The sequence below is a fragment of the Polypterus senegalus genome, chromosome 3 (assembly GCF_016835505.1).
Source record: "Polypterus senegalus isolate Bchr_013 chromosome 3, ASM1683550v1, whole genome shotgun sequence".
Lineage (NCBI taxonomy): Eukaryota > Metazoa > Chordata > Cladistia > Polypteriformes > Polypteridae > Polypterus > Polypterus senegalus.
The window spans coordinates 298,834,366-298,848,613 of NC_053156.1; the positions used below are offsets into that span (position 1 = coordinate 298,834,366).

The window sequence follows — 14,248 nt, forward strand, 5'->3', positions numbered from 1 at the left end:
TCTCTCTTTTTCTTTCCTCGAGTGGCTGCTGGCTCGTTTTCAGGTGCTTCAGGTGCTCGTTGCCACCCCGGGTGTGGAGAAAGTGCTGCCATTAAGGGCTCAGCAGCTCTCCATGGGCCCCAGCATGTGTTGAGCTCCATGCTCCAAACATGTGGCACTGTTGCATTCCAGGGAGGCTGCCCTCTGGCGCTCCAGGGGAGGTAATGTTCTGGACAGGGTCTCTCCCCTTGGACCTTCCATTAAAGGGGCCACAGCAAGAATTAAACACCATGGGACCACACAGCCGTCACACCACTCAGGAAGGAGACGCATTGTGTCTCTGGAGAAGAACGGACTTTGGCCTGAAAAGTGCAAATCAATCCCAGAATAACAGCAGAGGAGACCTTAGTGAAGATGCTGGAGGACAGCAGTAGACAAGTTTCGATATCCACATTCAAACAAGTCTAACATGGACATCACGTGAAAGGCAGCTCAGCAAGAAGCCACCGCTCCAAAGCCACGCTGCAGTTTGCAAAAGGCACATGGGGACAAAGATCTGTCCTCTGGTCTGATGAATCCAAGATTGAACTGTATGACCATCGCTATGTTTGGAGGAAAAAGGTGAGGCCTGCGAGCCAAAGAACAACATCCCAACTATCAGGCATGGGGGTGGGAGTGTCATGCTGATTTTGGGGGGGCTTTGCTTCACAAAATAGACGGCATCACGAGGAAGGAAAATGAAGGAGAGATACTCCAGCAACATCTCAAGGGCTCAGCAAGGAAGATGAAGCTCAGTCACAAATGGGTCTTCCAAGCAGACCTCCAAAGTTGGGGCAGAATGGCTGAAGTGTCCTGGAGTGGCCATCACAAAGTCCTGACCTGAACTGATATAGCGAGTGCGAGTAACAAGGCCTGCAAACCAGTCCCAGTTACACCAGTTCTGTGTAGAGGGATGGACCAGAATTCCAGCAACTTATTGTAAGAAGGCAACCTGAAACATCCATCCATCCATCCATCCATTTCCCAACCCGCTAAATCCGAATACAGGGTCACGGGGGTCTTCTGGAGCCAATCCCAGCCAACACAGGGCACAAGGCAGGAACCAATCCCGGGCAGGGTGCCAACCCACCGCAAGACACACACACACACAAACACACCCACACACCAAGCACACACTAGGGCCAATTTAGAATCGCCAATCCACCTAACCTGCATGTCTCTGGATTGTGGGAGGAAACCTGAGTGCCCGGAGGAAACCCACGCAGACACGGGGAGAACATGCAAACTCCACGCAGAGAGGACCCGGGAAGCGAACCCAGGTCTCCTAACTGCGAGGCAGCAGCGCTACCACTGTGCCGCCCCAACCTGAAACATCTGGCTCAAATCCAACAATTTAATGGCAATGCAACCAAATATGAACAGAGCGATCCACCAGAATTGTGATCTGGAAAATAAAAAGTAAAATACACGCTGAGGTCTGTGAACAACGGTGGAGAAAAAAGGACATCCGCCCTCCACAAAGTCGGCGTCTTAAGCGACGTGCCACATTTAGAATTGGTTAGCATAACATCTGTGGGGGGCTCATAAAGTGAATTTTAAAGAATTCACCTGCAGTGGATGGCAACTTTGGACTTCAGTGGTGTCTCCGTCTGGCCCATGTGACACCACCAGGGGGCGCAGCTGCCACCCAACCCCACCCAGACTGACGCAGGAGGCACCCTTGTAAAAAGCACACTTTTTTTTTTTTTTAATTTCTCTTTCCTTTGTGGGAAACGCCTTCCCAGTTCCCCACCAGTCTAGCACAGTCCCAAAAGCACAACGCCACACAATACTCTCTTTTCGTGGTCCTCGTCATCCTCCTCTTCCCCGAGTAGTGTCTGCTGGCCCCTTATACAGTCATATAAAAAAGTCTGGGAAGCCCTCTTAATTCTTTGGATTTTTGTTTCTCATTGGCTGAACTTCCTTTTAATATCTGACATGCCTTATGGACACAGCAGGATGTCAGCAGTGACGTTAAGTTTATTGGATTAACAGAAAATATGCAATATGCATCATAACAAAAATAGACAGGCACCCAACAGAGATATGACATCAATACTTAGCTGAGCCTCCTTTTGCTCCTTTGAGCCTCCAGACGCTGTCCTCCTGTAGCCTGTGATGAGTGTCTGGACTCTGATGTTGGTATTTCTGACCATTCTTCATACAAAATCTCTCCAGTTCAGTTCAATTTGATGGACAGCCTGCTTCAAATCATCCCATAGATTTTCGATGATCTTCAAGTCAGGGGACTGTGACGGCCATTCCAGAACATTGTACTTCTCCATCTCCATGAACGCCTTTGTGTTTTGGCTCATTGTCTTGTTGGAATATCCAACCCCTGCGTAACTTCACCTTTGTGACTGATGGTTGAACATTATCTTGAAGAATCTGTAGATATTGAGTTGAATTCATCCGACCCTCGACTTTAACAAGGGCCCCAGTCCCTGAACTGGCTACACAGCCCCACTGCATGATGGGACCTCCACCACATGTGACATGCTGCTGGACCAAAAAGAGAGTTTCTTCAGCTCTTAATTCAGGATTTACAGTATGAAAGAATTGAAAAATATTTAAGGTGTGACAAAGCAGGTAATTAATTATACAAGAGTGCAGTTTTAACATGGACAGTGGGGTTTTGTTTTGGCTTTACCCAAATTTGCATAAGCAAGACATTAAGAAAACTAGAGCCTACATAAATAAAACGTATGACTTTTCCAGACCTTTTCCTTGTACTTGTGTTTTGTTTTTTTTAGACTGGGCTTAGCACTTTATCTAATTTGTATCTTACAAAAATGAAACTGGTTTCTGAGACATCTTTATATATAATACGCTAGCGTGGCTCTCCAGGATTTTAAATCGCCGGTAGCTCACAACCCGTGTGACCGATTGACCTAAAATGTGGTACACACATACTACGCTTTCGGGGTGAAGATTTTTATTACTCTTTTTATTTTTACATTATTGTAGAATCAACTCTCGGCAGCGCGCAGCAGGGTCGCCGTGTGGCACGCGTACGGGCGCCGTTCTCATTCCCTACCACCTTCGCCGTCACTTCCCCTACCTCTTTACATTTTAAATCACTCTTGAGGCAGTTAAGTGCCAGCTTAAGTGAAAAGTTAAGAAAAACGTACCAAGTAATTGCAACGCAAAAACTGACTTAATACGTTTTAACGCAAAACGATGCCGACGGAAGAAGAGAAGCAGTGGGCCGCTAGGGTGGAGAAAAGAAGAGCGGCTCAGGAAGCAGCAAGCGTGTCAACCGCTGAGCAAACGAATGGCAAACAGAGACAGAGAAAAAGGAGGAAGACTGTGACCGATCAAATCCAGGGTATTCACTGCACGTTGTCATGCAGTAGATAGATAGATACTTTATTAATCCCAAGGGGAAATTCACATTAGGGTTAGTACGCCGTTACTGTCAACATACACTCACCTAAAAGATTATTAGGAACACCTGTTCAATTTCTCATGAATGCAATTATCTAATCAACCAATCACATGGCAGTTGCTTCACTGCATTTAGGGGTGTGGTCCTGGTCAAGACAATCTCCTGAACTCCAAACTGAATGTCAGAATGGCAAAGAAAGGCGATTTAAGCAATTTGGAGCGTGGCATGGTTGTTGGTGCCAGACGGGCCGGTCTGAGTATTTCACAATCTGCTCAGTTACTGGGATTTTCACGCACAACCATTTCTAGGGTTTACAAAGAATGGTGTGAAAAGGGAAAAACATCCAGTATGCGGCAGTCCTGTGGGCGAAAATGCCTTGTTGATGCTAGAGGTCAGAGGAGAATGAATGGGCCGACTGATTCAAGCTGATAGAAGAGCAACTTTGACTGAAATAACCACTCGTTACAACCGAGGTATGCAGCAAAGCATTTGTGAAGCCACAACACGCACAGCCTTGAGGCGGATGGGCTACAACAGCACAAGACCCCACCGGGTACCACTCATCTCCACTACAAATAGGAAAAAGAGGCTACAATTTGCACGAGCTCACCAAAATTGGACAGTTGAAGACTGGAAAAATGTTGCCTGGTCTGATGAGTCTCGATTTCTGTTGAGATATTCAAATGTTAGAGTCAGAATTTGGTGTAAACAGAATGAGAACATGGATCCATCATGCCTTGTTACCACTGTGCAGGCTGGTGGTGGTGGTGTAATGGTGTGGGGATGTTTTCTTGGCACACTTTAGGCCCCTTAGTGCCAATTGGGCATCGTTTAAATGCCACGGGCTACCTGAGCATTGTTTCTGACCATGTCCATCCTTCATGACCACCATGTACCCATCCTCTGATGGCTACTTCCAGCAGGATAATGCACCATGTCACAAAGCTCGAATCATTTCAAATTGGTTTCTTGAACATGACAATGAGTTCACTGTACTAAAATGGCCCCCACAGTCACCAGATCTCAACCCAATAGAGCATCTTTGGGATGTGGTGGAACGGGAGCTTCGTGCCCTGGATGTGCATCCCACAAATCTCCATCAACTGCAATATGCTATCATATCAATATGGGCCAACATTTCTAAAGAATGCTTTCAGCACCTTGTTGAATCAATGCCACGTAGAATTAAGGCAGTTCTGAAGGCGAAAGGGGGTCAAACACTGTATTAGTATGGTGGTCCTAATAATCCTTTAGGTGAGTGTAGATTAGCAATATGGAATTTCATCCTCTTCTGTTTTAACCTACTGACTATAAGTGACGGTTGTTTTACTTTTTTACTGTTTTGAATGTCTGTGTGTAACTTGTATATTCCTTTTTAGCAGAGCATACTGATTTACAGCTCCTTTATTATTTATTTTTTTTTTTTTTAAGCCCTTGCCAACGATGAGTACTTTACCTTTGGAAGAATGGTTGCTGTATCTCTTATCCATGGTGGTCGTGGCCCCTCAGTTTTTATCTCGTAACCTTATGAATTATATTGCGGGAACTGGTGACATTTCTCCATCAATTGAAGATCTACCAGATCCTGATCTTTACAAGAAAGGTATGACTAATATTAAAATATTTTGGGGTGTTTGAACAGACCTCCACTTTATGAATGTTCATCTCTTACATAGTTTTGTTTTTTTTTCCTCTATGTGGTGTTTTCTATCATTTTATTCTGTGAACCCATGTCGTCCAATTCAAAAATCAAAGGTGGAAGCATTAAATACCAGTCATTTACAGAGGGCACACACCTACCTTTGGTTATGGGGTAACAAATAACAATACCTGCATGTCATAAGAGGAATGTGAAGTGCCAGATACGCCTTTCCGTCTGCGCTGATGAAAACAAGCAAACCCCACAGACATGGACTTGACTGGAATACTGCAACTCAAAGTGGCACCTTTTTTAAATAAGGCATCACGGGGGCACGTTACATTTGTGTAGAGAACAGTCTGAAGTTTGTAACATTTTTGGGGGTATGGTTCAGATATTTAAAAAAGCGTGTAATATACTGTTTCCTTACATTTGTTATGTTATTTATTATTTATAGCGTATTGTGCATTTTTAAGTATTCTGCCTTGAAGCCGAGTCCTACCTACAAAAAATGTTATGTGTATGCATAATGACAATAAAGAATTCGTGTTTTTGTTTTTATAATATTGGTGTTAAATATTGCAAGTCCCTGTTTGTGAACATCTGATAACCCTGTTGTATAATAAATCCAGATTTAAAATGGCATCAAGTCTCAACATCCAGAGAAATACTATAGAAGAAAATGGCACACAGCTTCTGATGGCAACGTTAAAGAAGTTGATGAAAGAGAGAAACTTTGCTCAGGATTATCTGGAATGGCACAAGTAACAGTCAATGTGTTGGAGCCCCTTTCTTATTTGCAATGGTGATGGACAGGTTGACAGACGAGATTAGACAGGAGTCCCCGTGGACTGTGAGGTTTGCTGATGACATTGTGATCTGTTGTGAGAGTGGGGAGCAGGTTGAGGTGACCCTCGAGATATGAGAGGAGAGGAATGAAGGTGAGTAGGACCACCAAGACAGAATATATGTGTGTGAATGAGAGGAAGGTCAGTGGAATGGCGAGGATGAAGGGAGTAGAATTGGCGAAGGTGGAGGAGTTTAAATACTTGGGATCAACAGTACAGAGTAATGGGGATTGTGGAAGAGAAGTGAAGAAGAGAGTGCAGGCAGGGTGGAGTGGATGGAGAAGAGTGTCAGGAGTGATTTGTGACAGACGGGTATCAGCAAGAGTGAAAGGGAAGGTCTACAGGACGGTAGTGAGACCAGCTATGTTATATGGGCTGGAGACGGTGGCACAGGAGACAGAGCTGGAGGTGGCAGAGTTAAAGATGCTAAGGTTTGCATTGGGTGTGATGAGGATGGACAGGGTTAGAAATGAGGACATTAGAGAGTCAGCTCAGGTTAGGACAGTTGGGAGACAAAGTCAGAGAGGCGAGATTGTGTTGGTTTGGACATGTGCAGAGGAGAGATGCTGGGTATACTGGGAGAAGGATGCTAAGGATAGAGCTGCCAGGCAAGAGGAAGGCCTAAGAGAAGGTTTATGGATGTGGTGAGAGAAGACATGCGGGTGACGGGTGTAAAAGAGCAGGATGACGAGGAGAGGAGGATGATCCGCTGTGGCAACCCCTAACTGGAGCAGCCGAAAGAAGATGTAGTCAATGTATTGGAAGGTATTCTACATTTTGTGCAACTGAGAATAGTTGGTCCTTTTTCTGTGCCTTTTCAAGATTATTTAAATTGCCCATTTGTGTCAAATCAAAAACAACATCAGTACACATTACCTTTTTTTTGGTGCAAAGTCTTTATTCCTTTTCAAATGTACATTTTTATTTGTTCATAGAGCTGTTATACAAACGTTTTGCAGTAAAAGCTAAATAAAGCAACTGATCTTTGATTTCAAATTGTATGACCGTTAATATCGTAACACTTGCACTCACTGCCATTTGCCAGGACTCTGACATGGGAGCAGGTATAACTGGCCCCCAGACACACCCATCCGCCCCAATCCCTCCTTACCCCCCTCAGCCAGTCTGAGCTTCACACTCTCCACTGGTACACTTAACTGCATAGGGACTGTAATGCATAGATGAAGCGGCTTTCCAGCTCAAAATATCATTCTTAATCAAAAACATGCCCATCCCTGTCCATTTTTGCAAAAGTGTAAACATTTTCCTATATATTTAGGGTGGAAATCTGAAAACCGGGAAAAAGATACAATAATAGCTTTCAATGGAGATTGTGGCCACATTGTGTTAAAAACCATTTAAGGGGTGGAAGCATTTTGCGGGGTGCAAGATGGGGGTTTGGGTTCTAAAGATCAAGGAAGCAGGGATTTAAACTGCTCCTGAGAAAGTGCTCTTTGGGTAAGTAATGGGAAGCACTGGTTATTTATTTATTTATTTTTTAAGTGCATGTACCTGTGCGGGAGAGCAAGGGGTAAGGATATTTCATTGCTAGGGAACTGTCAAAATTCTTATGACTGTGCGTATAAACCTCCCCTCACATCACGTCACGTCACAATTCTATCACTTACCTTCCTTGACTGCACCCTAGCAATGCACACATAACCGTATCCATGCCCTCTCTGTTCCAAACGCTATTTGCATTTCTAATTGTATTTTTTTTTTAACTTCCTTCACCACCACACTGCCTGTGAGACTGTCCACATTCTTCTGCCTCCTTTTTAAAATTTTTTTTTTTTTTTGTACATCTTTACACAAGCAGATCTCATGCATACATGTCCAGTTCTAAGCATTCTGCATTTCTTTTCCAATCTTATAACTGAGGATCTTGTTCCAATCGATTTTGGTGCGGGTGACAGGAAGCTGCCGACGTAAGGCTTTGAAAGTCGTGTCTGACATCGTCTGATAGTTTTCACTGATGGCAGTCTGGATTCAAAGAGCGAAACAGGGGAAGCAAGTTAGGAAAAAAAGGCACACTTATGAGGAAGACAATGAAATCAAAGCCCTTGCAATATACACATTAAGAATGTACTTTGCTATAAGTACTAAAGTTGATTTGCATATATTCAAAGAAAATGTACCAGCTCCAACTATACGTAAATTTGAAAGCAATATGCTAAAATGTTCAACTTCATATACAGTATACTGATTCAAACAAACTTTATTCTTCTAGCCTTATGATAAAAAAAAAGAGGTTATATCTTTTGATTAAAGTTACTCAATGTCTAACTTTAACAAATAATATACTGCTCAAAAGAATTAAAGGAACACTTTTTAATCAGAGTATAGCATAAAGTCAATGAAACTTATGGGATATTAATCTGGTCAGTTAAGTAGCAGAGGGGGTTGTTAATCAGTTTCAGCTGCTGTGGTGTTAATGAAACTAACAACAGATGCACTAGAGGGGCAACAATGAGATGACCCCCAAAACAGGAATGGTTTAACAGGTGGAGGCCACTGACATTTTTCCCTCCTCATCTTTTCTGACTGTTTCTTCACTAGTTTTGCATTTGGCTACAGTCAGTGTCACTACTGGTACCATGAGGTGATACCTGGACCCTACAGAGGTTGCACAGGTAGTCCAACTTCTCCAGGATGGCACATCAATACGTGTCATTGCCAGAAGGTTTGCTGTGTCTCCCTGCACAGTCTCAAGGGCATGGAGGAGATTCTAGGAGACAAGCAGTTACTCTAGGAGAGCTGGAGAGGGCCATAGAAGGTCCATAACCCATCAGCAGGACCAGTATCTGCTCCTTTGGGCAAGGAGGAACAGGATGAGCACTGCCAGAGCCCTACAAAATGACCTCCAGCAGGCCACTGGTGTGAATGTCTCTGACCAAACAACCAGAAAGACTTCATGAGGGTGACCCAAGGGCCCCATGTCCTCTAATGGGCCCTGAGCTCACTGCCCAGCAGCATGCAGCTCGATTGGCATTCGCCATAGAATACCAGAATTGGCAGATGCACCACTGGTGCCCTGTGCTTTACAGATGAGAGCAGGTTCACCCTGAGCATGTGACAGAAGTGAAAGGGTCTGGAGAAGCCATGGAGAACATTATGCTGCCTGTAACATCATTCAGCATGAGCAGTTTGGTGGTGGGTTAATGATTGTCTGGGGAGGCATATCCATGGAGGGTCACACAGACCGCTACAGGCTTGACAAAGGCACCTTGGCTGCCATTAGGTATCAGGATGAAATCCTTGGACCCATTGTCAGACCCTATGCTGGTACAGTGGCTCCTGGTGCACGACAATTCCTGGCCTCATGTGGTGAGAGTATGCAGGCAGTTCCTGGAGGATGAAGGAATTGATACCATTGACTGGCCACCACACTTTCCTGACCTAAATACAATAGAACACCTCTACGACATTATGTTTTGGTCCATCCAATGCCACCAGGTTGCACCTCAGACTGTCCAGGAGCTCAGTGATGCCCTGGTCCAGATCTGGGAGGAGATCCCCACAACACCATCTGTCATCTCTTTAGAAGCATGCACCGATGTTGTCAGGCATGTATACAAGAACACAGGGGCCATACAAAGTGCTGCGTACAATTTGGAGTTGCTGCAATTCAATTTTGGCAAAATGGACTAGCCTGCCACATCATTTTTTCACTCTGATTTTTGGGGCGTCTTTGAATTCAGGGCTCTGTAGGTTGATCATTTTCATTTCCATCAAACGATGTGGCATCCTTTCGTTCCTAACACATTACCCAGTCTATATCAGTATAGATATCCAGGAGGATTTTTTTTTCCCATTGAGATCTGATGTGTTTTCAAAGTGTTCCTTTAATTTTTTTGAGCAGTTTATAAAAAAGCCACAATGGCATCGCTACAGCCTTTAAACCCAGGTGCTTAAAAAGTAGCTCTTGATAAGAACTCTAATGAAAGTAAGATGGCCACATTGCTGGGCGCTCATTTCACTAAACTGAGACGGTTCTGTAATTTTTGTAATAAAAGAGCACCACTCTTCCTGCACATCCTGAGGTCTCCGAGTGCCTTCTTGGAGCAGTGTGCCTCTGCCACAGCATACTCCTACCTCCAAAACAAAACAAAAATTTATTTCCTGTTATAGCTTTCCGGGGATCGCTAATCCTAAAAACTGCAGCTATTAAAAATCATCTCAAATATGTGTGACTTTAAATGAAGAATGGAAAAAGACAGACCTTCTTATTGTCTTCCAAACCACTCTTGATTTTACAGCCCTAACATATACAGTTTGCTCCCATGCAGGGCTGCACAATTCACTGTATGTTAACTGCTATCAGGACAGTGCAGTCAGATGCAATTATTGAGTTACGAGAGTCGGAGAAAATGTACCGGCTCCATCTATACTTGAATTTGAATATAATGTGACAAAATGTTCAACTTCATATAATACATTTTATTTATTCGTAGGTGCCTTTCTAAACACTCAAGGACATCGAACAATAGAAGAAACGCACATTATAAACAAAACTAAAATACAAATTTTAAAATCAGACAGAGCAATTGTAGTCAAAGAGAAAAAACAGTCTTAAATAAATTATATTTAAGTTTAGATTTGAAAAGTGAGAATGATTCAGTATTTCTAAGCTCAGATGGTAGGGAGTTCCAGAGCTGGGGAGTAGAGCAACTCAGTGCTTTTTTTTATCATATATTATAAAAAATTCCACAATGGCATCACTAGAGCCTTTAAACCCAAACTTTAACAGGTTAGCGTGCTTAATAAGTAGCCTGATGATTCATGATGATGGTGATGAAATGCATTGTGTCTTGTTTGTTGTGTGCTTTGAGTCAACATAGTAAATACACTACCAATCACAAGCTTAGGGTCACCCAAACATTTTCATATTTTTGATAAACCATTTTTATCTAGATACCATTACACTGGAAAACACAGCCAAGGCATTACTAGTGTGTATAATAACCATTACTGCTTGAAATGGCTTTTTTTTCCCTACTGTCATATTCATATATGGTTGCAAAGCCCCATTTTCAACAGCCACTCCTTCAGTGTCTTAATGTTAAGCTGTGTTAGCTTATCCTTAATTTGCTATGTTTACATGCTAATTGGTTATAAGAGAAACCTTTCTAATTGTCCTAGCACTGCTGAAACCTGTTATTCTGATTACTTGTATTGCAAGATACTGGCATTCCTAAAGAGCAATTCTGGGTCCAAAAATGGCCAAAATGAAACTGCTTTCTCAAGAATCATGACATCGTCTGATAGTTTTTACTGATGGCAGTCTGGATTCAAAGAGCAAAACAAGTGAAGCAAGTTAAAAAAAAGGCACACTTTTATGAGGAAAGCCAATGTAATGAAAGCCCTTGCAGTACACAAGAAGAATATACTTTGCTATAAGCACTAAAGTTGTTGATTTGCATATATTCAAAGAGAATAATGAGCATATATGAAAACAAGCATTAGATTTTATTGCACGTTAGTATAGCAAGGGTTAAATCACAAAAGGTTCTGTGCCTGTATATTTATTTTTCTTAGCAAGCTGGAAACCAGCAATATTTCATAAGTCAAGGTCAAGTATGCAGAGAGGGGCTGACAGGCAAATACCACCAATTCAAATCCCCCCTACATGGTGAACATGGGCTGAGGGCTGAAAATAATGTTGGCAGGAAACGGACAAGTGCAAGGTGGGGAGAGGGCCTATCAAGTGGGCATGATGGATAGAACAGAGTACTACACTCATTAGGCTGGGAAATATTGGAGGAACTAATTAGAGGCAGGAACCAAGGCCACTGACTGTTGGCAGTCAGGTGAGGGTGACAAATGAGCTAAGTGAGGTAAGCTCTTGATAAGAACTCTAATAAAAGTAAGATGGCCCCATTGCTGGCTGCTCATTCCACTAAACTGAAGACGGTTCAATAATTTTTTTTATAATAAAACAGCACCATTCTGCCTGCACATCCTGCGTTCTCCGAATGTCTTCTTTGGGTAGTGTGTTTCTGCCACAACATACTCCTTTCCCTTCAAAACAAACCTAAAATTTATTTCCTATTATAGCCTTCTAGTGATCGTTAATCCTAAAAACTGCAGCTATTAAAAATCGTCTCAAATATGTGCAAGTTTAAATGAAGAATGGAAAAAAATAGGCCTTATTTTTTTCTGAAACACTCTCAACTTTACAGCCCTAACATACATGTTTCCTTGCAGGGCTGCACAATTCATTGTATGTTAATCGCTATCGGGACTGTGGAGTCACATACAACTATATGTAAATTTTGATATAAAGTGGTAAAACATCCAACTTCATATACAGTATACTAATTCAAATAAACTTTATTCTTCTAGCCTATTAATAAAAAAGAGGTTATGTCTTTCGAGTACACTTTTAACAGATTAGCGTGCTTAAAAAGTAGCCTGGTGATTCATGATGATGGTGATGAAATGCATTGTGTCTTGTTTGTTGTGTGCTTTGAGTCAACATAGTAAATACACTACCATTCAGAAGCCTGGGGTCACCCAGATATTTTCATATTTTTGATAAGAGACCATTTTTATCTAGATACCATTACACTGAAAATTACAGCCAAGGCATTACTAGTGTGTATAATAACCATTACTGCTTGAAATGGCTTTTTTTTGTAATGGAATATTCACATATGGCTGCAAAGCCCCGTTTTCAACAGCCACTCCTTCAGTGTCTTAATGTTAAGCTGTGTTAGCTTATCCTTAATTTGCTATGTTTACATGCTAATTGGTTATTAGAGAAACCTTTCTAATTGTCCTAGCACTGCTGAATCCGGTTATTCTGTTCACCTGTATTGCAAGACACTGGCATTCCTAAAGTTCACTTCTGGGTCCAAAAATGGCCAAAATGAAATTGCTTTCTCAAGATTCTAGACAGTCTGTGTTTTTATTTTTTGTGCAGAATGAAGGTTATTCCATGTGACAAACTGTCAAAAAACTGAACATTTCATGCAATGGTGCCCATTACTATTGTGAAAGAACTAGATCTGACTAAGAAAGAAAAAAAAAAGAGGGGTAAGCCTTAGACAGACAACTGCATAAGAAGATACAAACATGAGAGTCTGTAGTTTGAGAAACAAACATCTTACTGAACCTCAACTGGCTTCTTCTTTAAATACACACCACATACCAGTGTCCATGACATATTTTTAAAACAATTTAATGGTATCTTGATAAAGTTATCAATAAGCTTTAAAAACATTTAACTTTCTGGATGGCCTCAAAACTTTTCATGTTTTGGATGGAAGCTAAACAAGCAGCACAAAGTCCCACAAAATGTTAGGTCCACAACAGATTCCTGATTACGTTATAATGCATGATAGTATCCAGCAGGCGATCAAAAGCAAAATTTGATAATACGGTTATGTTTTATTTATCAGAATGCAAGGCTACAGTAAAACTGTGCTCAACAAAAGGTGTCAAAAGAAACAACCAAAGCAAAAGATGCACCCATTTACTTGCCTCAATTATTTTTCCAAAGTTATGGTGCTGTTACTTTATCCCAAATGATGGGCAGAAATTGTAATGGATGTGAAACCAGTGGTGTTTTATGCAACTAAAACCGATTTGTGCTCAAGTAGAACTATGGAAACATGCCAGAGCACACCAATTCATTACACTGTTGAGAAATGTCATGCTACACCATTTTTTAAGGCTGTTCAATCCCGAGTAGGGTTGAGGGGTGAGGGATGGAGCATAACCCAGTAAGCATGGGGAACAAGACTTCTCCAATGGGTGCCAACAGGGTTCAGCCCAGTCAAACTATCATCAGGTCAGGTTAGGAACATTTAATGAATGAAACCAGTTACCAGATAATGAGTTTTATTAAAAATGCATGGGCTCTGTGATTCCTTTTATTCTATTTCAGTATGTTAAACAAAAAAAATTCTAATTATAAAAACCTAAAAATTAAAAGAGCTTAAGAACAGGATAAGGGTTATGAGAAGGGTATCTGACAGAAATAATGACAACTGTCCATTAAGTCTACTCCTGGTACTTGATGCACCAGGGTGGAGGTTCCAGATTAAACCTGGGACATGGTGACAGCCCACCACTGGGTGAACACACACACACACACATAATTTAATGTCACCAATACACCTAACCTGAATGTCTTTGGACTGTGAGAGGACACCACAGCACCCAGATAAAACCTACATGAACACAGGGATCACATACAAACTCCATGCAGAGAGCACCAGGGACATGAAAAAAATGATCTCTTTAATGCAAGAGAAACTTATGCTGAAAAGTAGATGCTTATGAAAGAGAGATGCAACTATTCAAGGACTAAGAGAATGACTGGTCACTTGGGGTTTGAAGGAGCAGCAG

The 14,248-nt window shown here is 42.0% G+C and overlaps 1 protein-coding gene across 2 annotated transcripts in view; it reads right to left on the bottom strand.

Moving 5' to 3' along the window:
• Window positions 1–7,433: 7,433 nt before the first annotated feature.
• The window catches only part of capza1b (capping actin protein of muscle Z-line subunit alpha 1b), an 80,297-nt gene continuing 73,482 nt past the window's right edge, over window positions 7,434–14,248 (bottom strand). Inside the window, exon 10 of one of the 2 annotated variants that reach the window (XM_039749498.1) lies at window positions 7,434–7,876. In XM_039749498.1, the coding sequence (XP_039605432.1) occupies window positions 7,736–7,876 (141 nt within the window). In that variant the 3' untranslated portion in view covers window positions 7,434–7,735. Of the gene's footprint in view, window positions 7,877–11,127; window positions 11,179–14,248 lie in introns of those variants that run through there. The other variant, XM_039749499.1, reaches the window with a different exon arrangement.